The sequence below is a fragment of the Macaca thibetana genome, chromosome 18, assembly GCF_024542745.1.
Source record: "Macaca thibetana thibetana isolate TM-01 chromosome 18, ASM2454274v1, whole genome shotgun sequence".
Lineage (NCBI taxonomy): Eukaryota > Metazoa > Chordata > Mammalia > Primates > Cercopithecidae > Macaca > Macaca thibetana.
In genome coordinates this window covers 5,852,006-5,866,032 of record NC_065595.1, presented here as the reverse complement: position 1 = coordinate 5,866,032, position 14,027 = coordinate 5,852,006, and the positions used below count along the sequence as shown (strand labels likewise).

General features: G+C 39.8%; 1 protein-coding gene across 1 annotated transcript in view; it reads right to left on the bottom strand.

The window, feature by feature from the left end:
• FBXO15 (F-box protein 15) overlaps positions 1-14,027 on the bottom strand; it is a 76,428-nt gene that overhangs the window by 49,777 nt on the left and 12,624 nt on the right. The window contains exons 4-8 of the mRNA XM_050768253.1: positions 10,471-10,713; positions 9,461-9,670; positions 6,027-6,153; positions 4,539-4,621; positions 3,411-3,553 (exon numbers count right to left, since the gene is read on the bottom strand). Of these exons, the coding sequence (XP_050624210.1) occupies positions 3,411-3,553; positions 4,539-4,621; positions 6,027-6,153; positions 9,461-9,670; positions 10,471-10,713 (806 nt within the window). The remainder of the gene's footprint in view (positions 1-3,410; positions 3,554-4,538; positions 4,622-6,026; positions 6,154-9,460; positions 9,671-10,470; positions 10,714-14,027) is intronic.

The following is a 14,027-nucleotide window of genomic DNA, read 5'->3' as shown; positions in this document are numbered from 1 at the left end:
AGGTCAGGCTAGATGCCCAATTCAACACTCTATGAGGGTTGCAGACATGGAGAGCAGAGACTCAGTTCTCAGCTAATACTGGCATATAAGGCACAGCGTTTGTACCCTTGGCATGCATTGGGGCACACTGGCGACACCCTCAACAGTGTACACAGTGTGTACTTAGTCAAAGGGATATCATAGTCTCCAATGTTCATGAATATAACAGAGCTTCAAAATACACATGGCAAAAACTGATAAAACAGCAAACAATTCACTATTAGAGTTGGAGATTTCAACACCCCTCTCTCAGTAATTGATAGGCAAAAAAAAAAAAAAAAAAAAAAAAAATCAACTCTCTCAACCGATCTGACCTGATTAATATGGTAGAACACGCTACTTGACAATAGCAGAACACATTCTTCTCAAGTACACACAGAACATAGACCAAAAGAGATCATATTCTGGAACATACAACAGATTTCAGTCACTTTAAAAAATTCAAGCAACACAAAGCATACTTCCTGACCACAATCGAATTAAATTAGAACTCAGTAACAGAAAGATCTCCAGAAAATCCCCAAATATTTGGAAACTAGATTACACACTTCTATCTAACCCATAGATCAAAGAAGAAATAAAAGGGAAATTAGAAAGTATTTTAAAGTGAATAAAAATGAAATAAAACATATCAGAATTTGTGGGATGCCACTAAAGCAGTACTTAGGTGGAAGTTCATAGCATCAAACATCTTAATATAATACGAAAGTTCCCAAATCAATAATTTCCACTTCTCCCTCAAGAAATGAAAAACAGAGCAAATTAAAACATAAGCAGAAAAAAAGTAGAAAGAATAAAAATCAACATGCAATTCAATGAAATACAAAACAGAATACAGGAAAAAAGTCAATAAAACCAAAAGTTAGGTCTCTGAGAAGATCAATAAAATTGATAAACTTCCAATCACACTGATCAGGAAAAAAAGAAAGAATACACGAATTACCAATATCAGGAATCACGTCATGTCACTACAGATTCTATAGACATGAAAAAGATAATAAGGGACTATTATGAAGAACTTTATGCCAATAAATTCAGCAACTTAGATAAAATGGACAAATTCCTTAAAAGACAAAAAAATACCAAAGCTCACTCAAGAAGAAATGAATAACCTAAATAGCTCTATCTCTTTGAAAGAAAAGGAAACTGTAGTTAAACATCTTTTCATAAAGAAAGGTCCAGGCTTTGATGACTTCATAGATGAATTCTACCAAACAAGGAAGAAATACTACCAATTCTATGCAAAAATCCTCCAAAAAATCCAAGAGGAAAGAATACTTCCTAACTCATTCTATGAGACCAAAACCTTACAAAGAAATTACAAAACAACTGGAAGATAAAACAAAAGAGAAGTAACAAGAATTAAATACTTCATAAATATCTTAACAAGAAATGTACAAAACTAGTATGAAGAAAATTCTGAAACACTCCTAAAAGACATAAAAGTATTTTTAAACAAACTGAAAGACGTTCCACATTCTTGGATGGAACAATTCAGCAACAAAGATGTTAATACACCTCAGGTTAATATATGGAATTGAACAATTCTGATAAAAATGCCAACAAACACAAGAAAACCTAGAAATCTTCCTGAGCCAAAAAGCAAGGAAGACTCAAAGGCAAATGGGTTATCTATAGGACACAGGAGCAGCCTGAAGCAGACCCCACCCAAAAAGCTGGGGACAATTTTAACTGCAAAAAGAAATGTCTATAACTGACTATAGATTATTGAATAAGTAAATATCCCAGAGTCCAAAGTGACACTAAACAAGGGTGGGGCCGAGGAGGAAAGAAGAAGAGCTCAAATTTTTTCTACCACAGTAGATGACTACTGCATCAATGAAACCATGTTCCACAGAGTTAAAGAAACTAATGACTGACAGAAATGCTTGAGTTTGCAAGATAGCAGATAAGAAAAAAAAGCGACTTACTGAAATACTAAAACTCCCTCCACTTGTAAGACAAAACTAGCTGAAATCCGTCGGAACCAATATGGCCAACTGGAGTTTTCACAGATGGAGCTTTCTGACATCACAGCCCGAATTCCCACCACGTTTCATATTAACTCCTCCTGAATTTGCAAGTGACCCATGAGGGCATGAAGAGATAACTGCACCATGCCTGAGGACCTTCTGGACCTCCCCTTTCCTTCCACGAATCACCTACTAATCCCAGAATCCACGCCCTAAACCTTTTCTAAAAAAATTCTTGCGTTAAAGCCAGCATGAGGAGATAGGTTTCAGCTGGACTCCTGTCTCCTTGTTAGTGGACCAGCCATAAAAAGCTTTTCTTTTCTCAAAAACCTGGTGTCACAGCATTGGGTTCTAGCACATCGGGCAGCAAGCCCCTTTTGCTCTGTAACATCAATTTCTTCATCTGAAAATTGGCAGTTAAAAGGAAAGAATTAAGCATTTTCTCTGCCTTTTTAGAAGTTCACCCAGGGGATAAGAGAAAGTTATTTACAAAAGCTCAGTGGATAAATATAGAAATAGTGACATAATTAGAAAATCAACATTTTTAAACAAAATATTTGATTTAGGCAAAGATCATTAATGGGTGTCAAGTCCACTAGATGAAAGACTTCGGAGGAGCAGGGTATCTGGAAAAGAATACTTTTAATAATGAAGACATCTAGTGGTCACCATCTTAACCAGATGATAAAACCTGGCATTAGTAATAATGGGACAACCTGACATGACATACCTCTCAATATAATGCAAAATGAAGTACATAACTTCCCTTTTAAAATATTTTTACCAGAAATGTTAAACTTGAATCTAACCAAGTTCTTACATGAAACTCTAAGTTTCATGTAAGAAACTTGGCTATAGATGAATGAAACCAAAAGGAAATAATCAGACAAGTCAGAATGGGGCATTCTGACTCTTTTCCTGCTTGGCCTAAGCCCCCTCCTTTTCTCTGTCTGCCCAGCCTCCGTCCTGGCTTTGGCAGGCTTGGCAAACACCAATGCAGTATGTAGAGGAGAAAGGCAGGTTTCTCTTTACTCTCATCCTGGAGTGGCACAGGCCCTGCTGGCAAATTTACCACATTCCTTTGAGAAAGAAGGGAAGAAGTCTGGGGAAAGCAGACTGCATGGAAAAATAATGACACGGTAGAGAAGATGAGTAGGGGCTACCCGCAGGAGGTGGCATTGAGAGTGACGGTGGTGAAGGAGACAGAGCCAGCGCTGAAGAGACTTGGTCCGGTGAGGACTTTCACAAGCCCTGGGATGACACACGGGTCTAGGAGGACCCTGGTGCCAAAAAATTATAAAGTGACCAGTGAGGGCAATTCTTAACTCAGACATAAAAATTGGTTCCCTCATCTCAACCTTTAATTTCATAATAAAATAAAAACTCAATTAATGTCACCTTTCTTGGTGAAGAGATTGCGAAATGTACCACACAGGTAGAAAACTCCACCACTGTGCAGATCAACATGGAGTTGGTAGCCGTGCAGTCCATACTCGGGGCTATCATCCAAAAACGGGCTATGTGGAGGTAGTTCATAGGGACTGAAAAGCAAAACAAAAGAAACATGCAAATTTGTCAGTGCCAGGGACAAAATTCTTGGTTTGAAAACACTTTTTAAAAAATTACCATCCATATGAAAGCACTACCTCCTACAAATGAAACACCATAGGATTCCCTATAATCTTCAGTACCAGGAACTTAAAAGACTGCTCAATGTTCCTTTTACCAACTTCTGTAACAACAGGCAATGATGTGAGTTCTGTAGGCAGCCACAGCCCAGCACGGGTGCACGTGTTTCTGCAGCTGATCCCAGGATGGCCACTCTACAAAGGCCACTCTGCCCCCATGTTGTTCTCAGTGTCCAGTGGACAGAAGCGCTCAGCAGGAAAAGGCACTGAACACCGATCTGCAGGACAGACAGACATCCAGGCAGACCCAAAGCCAACACAAAGTTTTATTCAACAAGAAAAACATGACTACATAAGGTGACAAATTCAAAAATATTCAGGAGCTTCTCAGGTAATAAAAAAAAAACAACAGTGAGTAAGGAAGAGTGTAAGTCCACAGGAAAAGGGTGAGAGCTGTAGTGAAATGGGAAGCCTGTGCCCCACCTAAAGACACAGTTCACTGAAAGACACACACTGTCCACACCAGACAGAATCATCCGCAGGCCAGGGTCAGCCCAAGGGCCATGCATCTACGTGCCTCACGAGATGTGAAAATTCACATAAGAGCAAGAACTTGAAGGACAGTAGTGGCATCTTAAAGTAATGAAGCTGTCCTACCCATATAAATAACATCCTACTAGGTATAAATTCCTTAACCCAGAATAAATACAGCAAATATGTACTTGTGAATAATCCAATTATTTTAGCAACAGCCAAATAATTATGCCTGTTGGTTTGTGTTTACTGATTAAAAACAGAATATCTCTGCAGCTATTCTCAGGATATTAAGATGGCATCAACTTCTAATACTTTATATTTACTGTACAAAAATTCAACACACCCACATATAAATACATACATAGTGGCCGAGCCTAATGTGCTTCTCTCCACAAGGTGATGAAAATGAAGATTTGCCATAACAAAAGCCAATTCTTCCTCCTTCTGAAAAGTTAATTAAGAAGAATATATATTTCAACCAAAATGTTTAAATTTTTCACAAGGTCATTGTGAAGATCACAGCACATTCATCTTGCAGATAGATGCAGTTTCTTCCAACCATAAGATCACCACAGTGCTAATGCATTATTACTGCTAATATGTTATTACTCTCTAATAAGACTTACATTTCATATTGACAGCAGGACCACAATTCACCCAAATATGCAGAGCACACAGGACCAAAAGAACTCACAGCCCAGAGCTTGCGAAATATCAAAAGATGTATATGACAGTTGTGAAACTACGCAGTTAGTTCCAGGCTGTTTCAAACTCTTTTCAAAGACCTTCACAGATACCATATTAATTTCACAAATACTGAACTTCACTGACACAACGTTCCTCTTGCAAGTAACTGCCTGATTTGGCCAACGTGGTGCGAATGATTAGATTCAACTTCTTCACTTGTCCATCAGGTTGAATAGCAGAAAATGCGACTATTTGGGGACTGACCTCTATTTCTCCCCAGATTCACAGCTGACACTGATGGGCGTAGGTGACCCCAAATGGTAAATCCGAAGGTGCCACTCTCCAGTAGCCAGGCAGAGGACAATCGAAGCCACCAGAGTGCTCACAACTCTGCACCCGACACAGCTGAATGCATGCGAGTCACAGAATGCAGAGCAGGCAAGCTGCAGTCTCACCCACAAGCCACCTTCACACGGAAAGGGGAGGACGGAAAGAAAAACGGACGGCCACAGTCGGCTGAGGAAAGGAAAAGGGACTAGAGGGTTGCGTTGTCTGAAGCTGGGGTCTTAATTCCATCTAGTCATTGGAAACCAATGCATAATGCCAATGCAGAATCAGATTTGTGAACTACTATCTTAAAATATCAGCCAGACGTGGGGAAACAAGAAATCTTATGCAGAGAGAAAGGATAACATCTTAGACACCTGACCCTGAAGAGCAGATTTCACTCAAAGCCGCACCTACAGGATCAGAAACGTGCTTGGGAGACGAGCGTGCTGAACACATAGCAAGGGGAGACGCTGTCAAAGAAAGAGCATGAAAGGAAGAGAAGGAACATGGACTGATTGGAAATGGGAAAGCCACATGACATTAAAGGAGTAACACGAAGGAAAACATGAAGGCAGGAAGAGGTTGTTGTCTATGACAGCTGAACAGCAGAACAACAGATAGCACAGTTGTCTATGATACCAGAGTAGCAGAACAGCCTCGGTGGAGCAGAGGGCCAGGTTAGTTTGGAAAAATGAGGTTGGTGAGATGTAAAACGGATTGCAGTTAGTGAAAAGACTTAAAGCATTTTACATTTGATGTCACACACAATGGTAAGTAAACGTGGTATTGTGATGGGGAAATGACACAGTACATACAGGCACTCAAGTCTTACCTTCCACACTCCCACCAGGAGGCCAGGGTGCAGGCAGAAGATCCGAATGAGTCTGTCACAGCCAATCATGGTAGATACGGTCAAATGACTCAGATTGTACTTTGCAATTAAAGAATGCCATCGGAGTCTTTGAACGTTATGCCAAGGAAAGGAGAGAGAGAAGTGAGCTTTCCTGTCTATAGTGTTGCCAGTTCTCTTTAGCGTATCACAAATGTGTTTGAAGAGCATGTTAATGATGTGCTCAAACTAAGTGGCACGTTGGCAGGGTGGGGACACAAATGAATAAAAGGCAAATGGATACATTCAGATTTCCAACCCAAATCGGTTTTTCTTCCCCTCCATCTTGCTCTTACTGTCAACTCAATGACCCAGCCAGGAGGAAGCTGAAGTATCAGGAAAGTGGTGAAGTGGTAGAACTGTCTCCTGTTCTATTCCCTCAAAACCCAGCACAATACAATCTAAAGCAGACACTCACTGTGCATTCCTAGTCAAGTGAGTGAAACGCCACAGAAGCAAAGATACACTATTTCAAGTGACATAAGAATAGGTGGTCTCAGGAGGTGGTTGGAAAGCAGATGGGCCTTTTACAGTTATTATCAAGGATAACTCAGAGAAGGTGAAAGTTGACACATCAGAAATAAACTGAAACTAAATCACCAGTGTTTTCATAAAGGAGACACTAATACAGCATTAAACTGAAATCCCTAAGGAGCTGGGGTCACATCTCATTCAACAGGTGGTGCCCAGCACCTCAAGCACAGTCAGCAGGCAATAGGTATTCAAAGGTACATTAAATAAGCGAGTTAAAAAGGACACCAGCTGCAGTCCTGTTTCAAAGTGGAAGGGACTGTGAGGCATCAAAACCAGATCTGCAGCTACCACATGACCTTAGTCCCATGTTCAACTTTTCAAAATAACTTCTTGTGCAGAGAACCACAGCTGGGTAAGGAGAGATGGTCGGTGAGCGTGTGTGATGTAGAAATTAGAAATAAACCCAGCAAAAATGCAGAATACACTTGGAGGAGGATAAATGCAGGGTCAGGAACCTCACCATGGAGTCAGAGAAACCTGAGGTAAAACCTTAGCTTCAACCTACAGTGACTTTGTGACTATCACAGGCTGGTTCTTCGTGTATGAAATCACCAGCCTGCTCAGTGGGGACGAGAGCACAGGGTGTGGGGCAGGTGCTCAATAAATTGCAGTCCCTGCTAGTATCATTAGTGTGGACAGAGGCAGCTGGGTGGGGATGTGAGAAACCTTCTTCTCTGAAAATCTGGCTGTAGAGGTACTTATTAAATAGACTCTGAGAATGTGCTGAGTCCTCATGTGCTTGGCCTCACAGCCACAGACACAGAAACTAAGGCTGAAGTTTCCCCAGCAGTTCTCACAAATTTAGGGTGGGATAGCACAAGCTGCAGAGCAGAAAATGCTGGCAAGGAAGAAAATTGAGAATCTGACTAGAAAGGTATAAATTACAGGGGAATCCAAATTACATCAATAAGGCTTTCACTGTTGTTGAAAAACTTCTCATAGAGGAAACAAGAAAGACCCAAATAAAAACCACAGAGTCTCTTCTGGGCTGGCACACAGACGCGTACAAGGGTTTATATTCCTGCATGATGAAAGCTTCAGTTACAAACTTGCAATAAAAGTGCCGATCAAAACAAATTCCTAAAAAACACTTTTAGTTTTGTTTATCGCAGTTTATCAAAGGCTGGCTGAAGTCCATTGAAGTCCCATGGAAATAAATTACATCAAATGAATTTTCCCAATGAACTCTAGCATTTGGCAGTCTACAGTATCGATTACTTTTGACCTTGATGACCATTTTAGGGAAATACTGTCTTTAACTGAGCTTTATAACTCAACATTATCCATTTAACTTAATTCTTCAGGATCATTTGAATTAGTGTTAGCCATTTTGTCCTAATATCTGTAAATAACATCTCATGATATGCCAAGTAACATACTGTTTAGCAAAACTAGTACAGTTTGTGGACTTATTCTCCAAACGTAATTTTGAAATGCATAAAGTCTAATTACCACATTAGAAAAAGCTGACTTCCTTCATGATACCACAAGAAATTTCAAAAATTTATCCAAATAAAAGTACAATTTTTTAAAAAGGTAACTGTTTCCAAAGTATTCTCCATAATATATTCAGGAAGAATAATTCATTTGTTGTCATAATGTCAAGAATATTTTTAGAATACAATAAAACCTGGGTTTGCCAGCACCAAGAGGTCTGAAAAGTCTTACATTCAGAGCATGGAAAGAGAGCTCAGTAATCACTAAAACAGTGCTCAAAGAGCAGGCGCCATGGAGAGGAGCCAAAAACAGGGTCCCCAGTTACAGAGCTGCAAAAAAGAAAAAAGAAAAGAAAAGTGCCTGTATCCAGAGAAACCATGAAAGAATGCTGTCCCTCCATGGAGACGGCAGGCACTAATGTCAGATATCACAGCATCCTCCATAGCAAGGACAGACAGGAGAGAAACCAGTGGGTGCAACTGCAGCATGCAAGGATGGTAAGAAAACAACATGGTAAATATTCCTGAAAAGTCAAAGAATACTGAGACAGTGAAGGAATTGGGAGGGCAGGAAACCAACGTGGAAGAAGGCAGGCATTACCTTTATATTTGCAATATATCTTATATAAAGCTATGCTAGCTTGCTCCAGAGATGAGGATGCTAAGCATGCCATAATCCAGCTTTCAGGAGGAAGCAATCAATGATGAAAAAGAGAGCCTGAGAGAGCTGCTCAAAGGCAGATGCCAGCCTCATAGTGAATATGGACTCAGTGCAAAGCCACCTGACAACAGAATAGTAAAGGGCTCACTAAGCATTACCCATGTGCTGCACACTTAGCTATCTACACATTCTACAGTGATATCTTTTGATCAGTCTTATTCACTGCAGTCATATATGCTAAATACTATGCCAGTATAATGATCATCTTATTTCAGAGAGGAGAGAATGGAGACATAAAAAGAGTAAATTACTTGCACAAGATCACATATCTAGTAAGTTCAACAGAAGGCAGACAAAATAACTGATCATTATGACTTGGTTTCCTCATATTTAGACTACGATTAGTATTCCATTTACTAAAGAAGGAAGATACCACATATCTTTCTGTTAAGATGGTTAAAATGAAAAACCTCAAAGGTTAGCCATCAATCATCCAGGAAATGTTGTTAACTAGAATATCATTCTCTACCATTAAAGACAACCAAGATATGAGGAACTTAAATTTAGACCTAATCAGAAATGTGATAAAATGCATTATTTTCCTCTTCTACAGTAATGCAGAATGTACATTTAATATGTGATAAAATTTAAAAACACTGCTCTTATTTTTTAATTACAAAAGTAATGCCAAGTAATATTTACACATAAGATGCTCTCACTCAACAGTTCTGCTGATTGGTACTTACCTATGTTTGGTGGGAGTTTTATACCAGTCCATAAAAACTGGTGTCACACCACATAAATCTAAGGTTGACAATGACGCTAGGCATGGCCAGTTTTTGCCATACCATATAACAGTAACTGATGTGTCATTTACGGAAAGATCAACATGCTCCATGATATATTCTTTTCCACTTTTTTCTTTCAGTATAATTGCCCAACCTAAACCAAACATTCTGGAGAAAGAAAAAAAACTAACAATGTTTGCCTCATTGGAAAAAAAAAAAAAAATTCTAAAGGCAATTTCACGTATCTTCTCTAAAGCATCTAGTTCCTCAAAATCCAAAGTCAAAATTCTCAGAACATGCCCAGTTCAATTTTCATTTCAACAATAGTACTCTCTTCAGACTTTGTCTCCTCACCTAACACCCACTGAACATCCATGATCTTCCAGGTACCGGCAATATATAAATAAGACAAAGATTCTGCCCGGAAAAGAGACCTTGAACATTCTCACTGTACTACAGCAGATAAGTCGGTTACTTCTGCTGTTCATTAAAACTTTAGGCTATTTACTAGTTATCCCTCTGTCTCCACAGGAAATTGGTTCTAGGACCCCTGTGATACCAAAATCTGTGGACGTTCAAATCCCTTATATAAATGGCATAGTATCTGCATATAACCTAAGCTCCTCCTCCCGTATTCTTTAAATCATGTTGAGATTACTGATAATACCTAATACAATGTAAATGCTGTGCAAACTGTTACTATGTATAATGTACTGGTTTTATTTGTATTTTACACTGATATTATTGTTTCAGGTTCCCCCCGCCCCTACCAATACTTATGATCTGCAATTGGTTGAACTGGCGATGCAGAAGGCTATGTGGAATAGGAAAATGCTACATATTTTATAGATGCACAAAACACACAAAAATACTAGAGATGGTCCCACACAATCTAAATTGCACATATGTCCTATGTACATGATACTTTGAGCTGATGCCATCATTCTCTTTTGGAACACACTGCGTACCTGAGGGCCTCTTTGGTCTTAACTGGAAGGCCTGTGTAAGGGTTGACAGGTTTGAGAATGTCAGCTAGTGCGGCTTTTACAGATGCTATTTGTTTTGTGATATATTCTTTCTTCCAATAACCAGCTTCTTTATCCTGAACTGACAGAAAGCTCACAGACACAGCTATCTTCTCTACTGAATTAACTTTCCAATTTGATCTTGTAGGTGAAAATGCGGTTGAGTAGATTCTGATCCAAATAAAACTGGAGGGAAAAGAGGAAATATGTTAACTAAGAGACACTGTCACCTACCTTAGTCATAATATATCAAATTAGAGATGCATAATATTCTCAAATAATCCAATTCCGGCCGGGCGCGGTGGCTCAAGCCTGTAATCCCAGCACTTTGGGAGGCCGAGACCGGCGGATCACGAGGTCAGGAGATCGAGACCATCCTGGATAACCCAGTGAAACCCCGTCTCTACTAAAAAATACAAAAAACTAGCCGGGCGAGGCGGTGGGCGCCTGTAGTCCCAGCTACTCGGGAGGCTGAGGCAGGAGAATGGCGTGAACCCGGGAGGCGGAGCTTGCAGTGAGCTGAGATCCGGCCACTGCACTCCAGCCTGGGCGACAGACCGAGACTCCGTCTCAAAAAAAAAAAAAAAAAAAAAAAAAATCCAATTCCATGAATAAGTCAAGCTGAATATTTACAGTTGAACGTTCATCTGTTAAAGTGAGTTGCAGTTTCAGATTTAGTGTTTTAAATTCAACACCACCAAAAACACCACCAAAAACCACTGCCTCTTATATCAGTAATGGAATAGGAAATCTAGTATTTAAAAAGTAACAGAAAGTATATGTAATATGATTCTTGTTTTTAAATATATACATGCTTTTTAAAAAATCAGAAAGGATGTATGTACACACACCAAGAAATTTCAATAGGGAACATTGGAATTGTACATTCTTTTTGCTATTTTTTAACTTTCAACAAGGAATAGGCTTTCACAAAGATAAAAAAAAAGTGAAGATTTTTTAATGGTAACAACTAAACAATAGTTAACATTAAGTTTTTTCAACACTTACTATGTGTCAAGCATTGTTTAACCACTTTATGTATTATACGTTACTCATTTATTCCTCACAAAGAAACCAAGAGGTGCTGGTATTCCTGTTCCCACTGCACAGATGCTGTCACTGAGGCTCAGATGCAAGGTGAGCTGGCCCAGGTATGTGCACTCAAGTGTATAGTGAAGCTGGGATCTGAACCATAGCTCACACTGTTATCACCTGGGTTTCACTGCCTCTTCAATCACAAAGAAATGGGTCAAAGAAACTGAATAAGCTCGCCAAATTCAGAGAGTCAATAAGCCTCAATCTGGGAATTCAAACTCAGCTCTGACTCAAAGTCTGTTCCTTCCACTCATCTCTTCTAAGAGGCCGGGAGAAGCCCCACGAGTGGTGGCAGTGAGCTGGCCTGAGGGCTCCTCCCTCTCAGCCAGTACTCTCTACCACCACCAGGAAAGAGAAGGAAGACACAGGGAAAACTGAGTCAGGGATTAAAATCAATTCCTTACCTGAAAGGCAAACTTTGCATTTTAAACATGAATGATTTGCTCATTTATGTCTCCACATTACTACTCAGAGCAGTATGGGATGAAGCAGTCAATGGCCTGGAGGCTGCAGGGAGAAAGCAATTCTCCCACAGAGCGGGGGTCCTGAACTGCAGCAGGACCCCTGGGGAGAAGCCTGGGTGCTCTGGGGAGGCAGGACTATTGCCTTAACTGCAGCAGAAAAGGACCATTTCTCAAACACATGACTTCAGAACGCCACCTCCTTGACTCAGACATTACATGGACTTCCCAACAAATGCAAGCTCACACATAGTCAGACCCTGGTTGAATTCTCTTCCTAGTGTGGGTTTCTCAAGTCATTTCTCACTCTGAAAAATCCGAAAAATCACTTCATGCCCAGCTTTTATATTAAAGTGTCAGTGTTTTCAATTCAGAAATTTCTAGACTTTCCTATGTAAGCGGATAGATGCAATGTGATGATGAGTTGAGTACATTTAAGTAAAGCTGAAACTGTTTCACCAAAATCCTTTGAATAGACACTTTTAAAACTTCCTTTGCATAAAAGCTTGCTTGTGTTTTCTTCACATTTATTTTACTCAGCATTTCACTCTATGTAAGTATTCCTTTAGCAGGACCTTTATGGAGCCTTGAATTCCTCACATCAGCACTATCTAAACAACCTCTGATACTATTTTTACATGTGTTAGCACTTACCAACTGCAAAAACAAACACTGTTGCAGAGATGGGAATCACAGCATAAACTCCACATGAAGCTAGTAACAATAACCACACCTAACATTCCTATGATAAACTATGTTCACACACGATCATATATTACTTACTGTAAATGAACCTAAGTAAAAACATTTTATATTGCAGATGGTTCCCCTTGATTTTTTATAATACACAAATGTTAAGGTTCAGATGCCTTTCACAGTCTCAAAAACCCAAACATATTTACTTCTTGATCCCCAAATGCTCCATCCTGTTAGAAGGCCTAGTCAGATTCAAGGACAAGAGCATATTTATCCAATATAACTACCAACAGGCTCAGGGAAACTCAACCAAGTTGTTTAGAAAATGGGGCCAATTTAATGTTCAGATAAATAGTGTTTGCCAGAGTACATGGCAAATAAAACCCCCTTGTGATAAACCAGAGGCCACCTCATCCACACATCCTTGTTATTCCCATGCAGAGACTGGCACTCATGCAGAAGAGAGTAGCCCCCCCAGGATGGGGCACTGGGGAGCCCCCTGCCCTTCAAGCATGTCTGCCCACAAGTCATCAGAGCGTAACTTGCTACACTATGTGTGCTTGCCCTCTCTTCAGAAGCAACGCTTAGAATACACTGTAAACTTTTCAAAAACACGTATTGATTACTCGTTCAATTATCACACATCCTTTTCTGTAGTCTGACTTCATGATCAGACGTTGACTTTAAGAGTCAGACTATGCCTCTTTAGGTCCTTTTGCAGGACCTAAAAAGTGCAACTCAACTTAGCACAATTAAATATGTCCTTTGAAAAAGAAAAGAAATGTGAGTGCAATTTCATCAGAAGCTCTTATTTCCAAACGGCAACTTCCAAGAAAGTGAGGAGGGCACACGAGTAATACTAAAAGTATGCAAAAAACATCACTACAGCTGTGCTCCAAATCTGATTCCAGGCCTGGTTTCTTCACCATGCAGGTGAAGTGAAGAGCGGAGACAGTAAAGAAACATACAATTTATTAGCTTATCTGAAGAGTCTGAATTCTACCGTTAAATAAAGTGGGAACCCCCCAGAATGCTACAGTTTTAGACATTTGGTTGACTCCTTCCTTGAAAAATGCCTTGCTGTGCTTTCTTTTAGTGACCACCTTCATCTCTTATTAGATCATTGTCTTAGTCTCTTTGTGTTGCTACAAAGGAATACTTGAAGCTGGGTAATCTGTAAAGCAAAGAGGTTTATTTGGCTCATAGTTCTGCAGGCTGTATAAGGAGCACGACACCAGCATCTGCCTC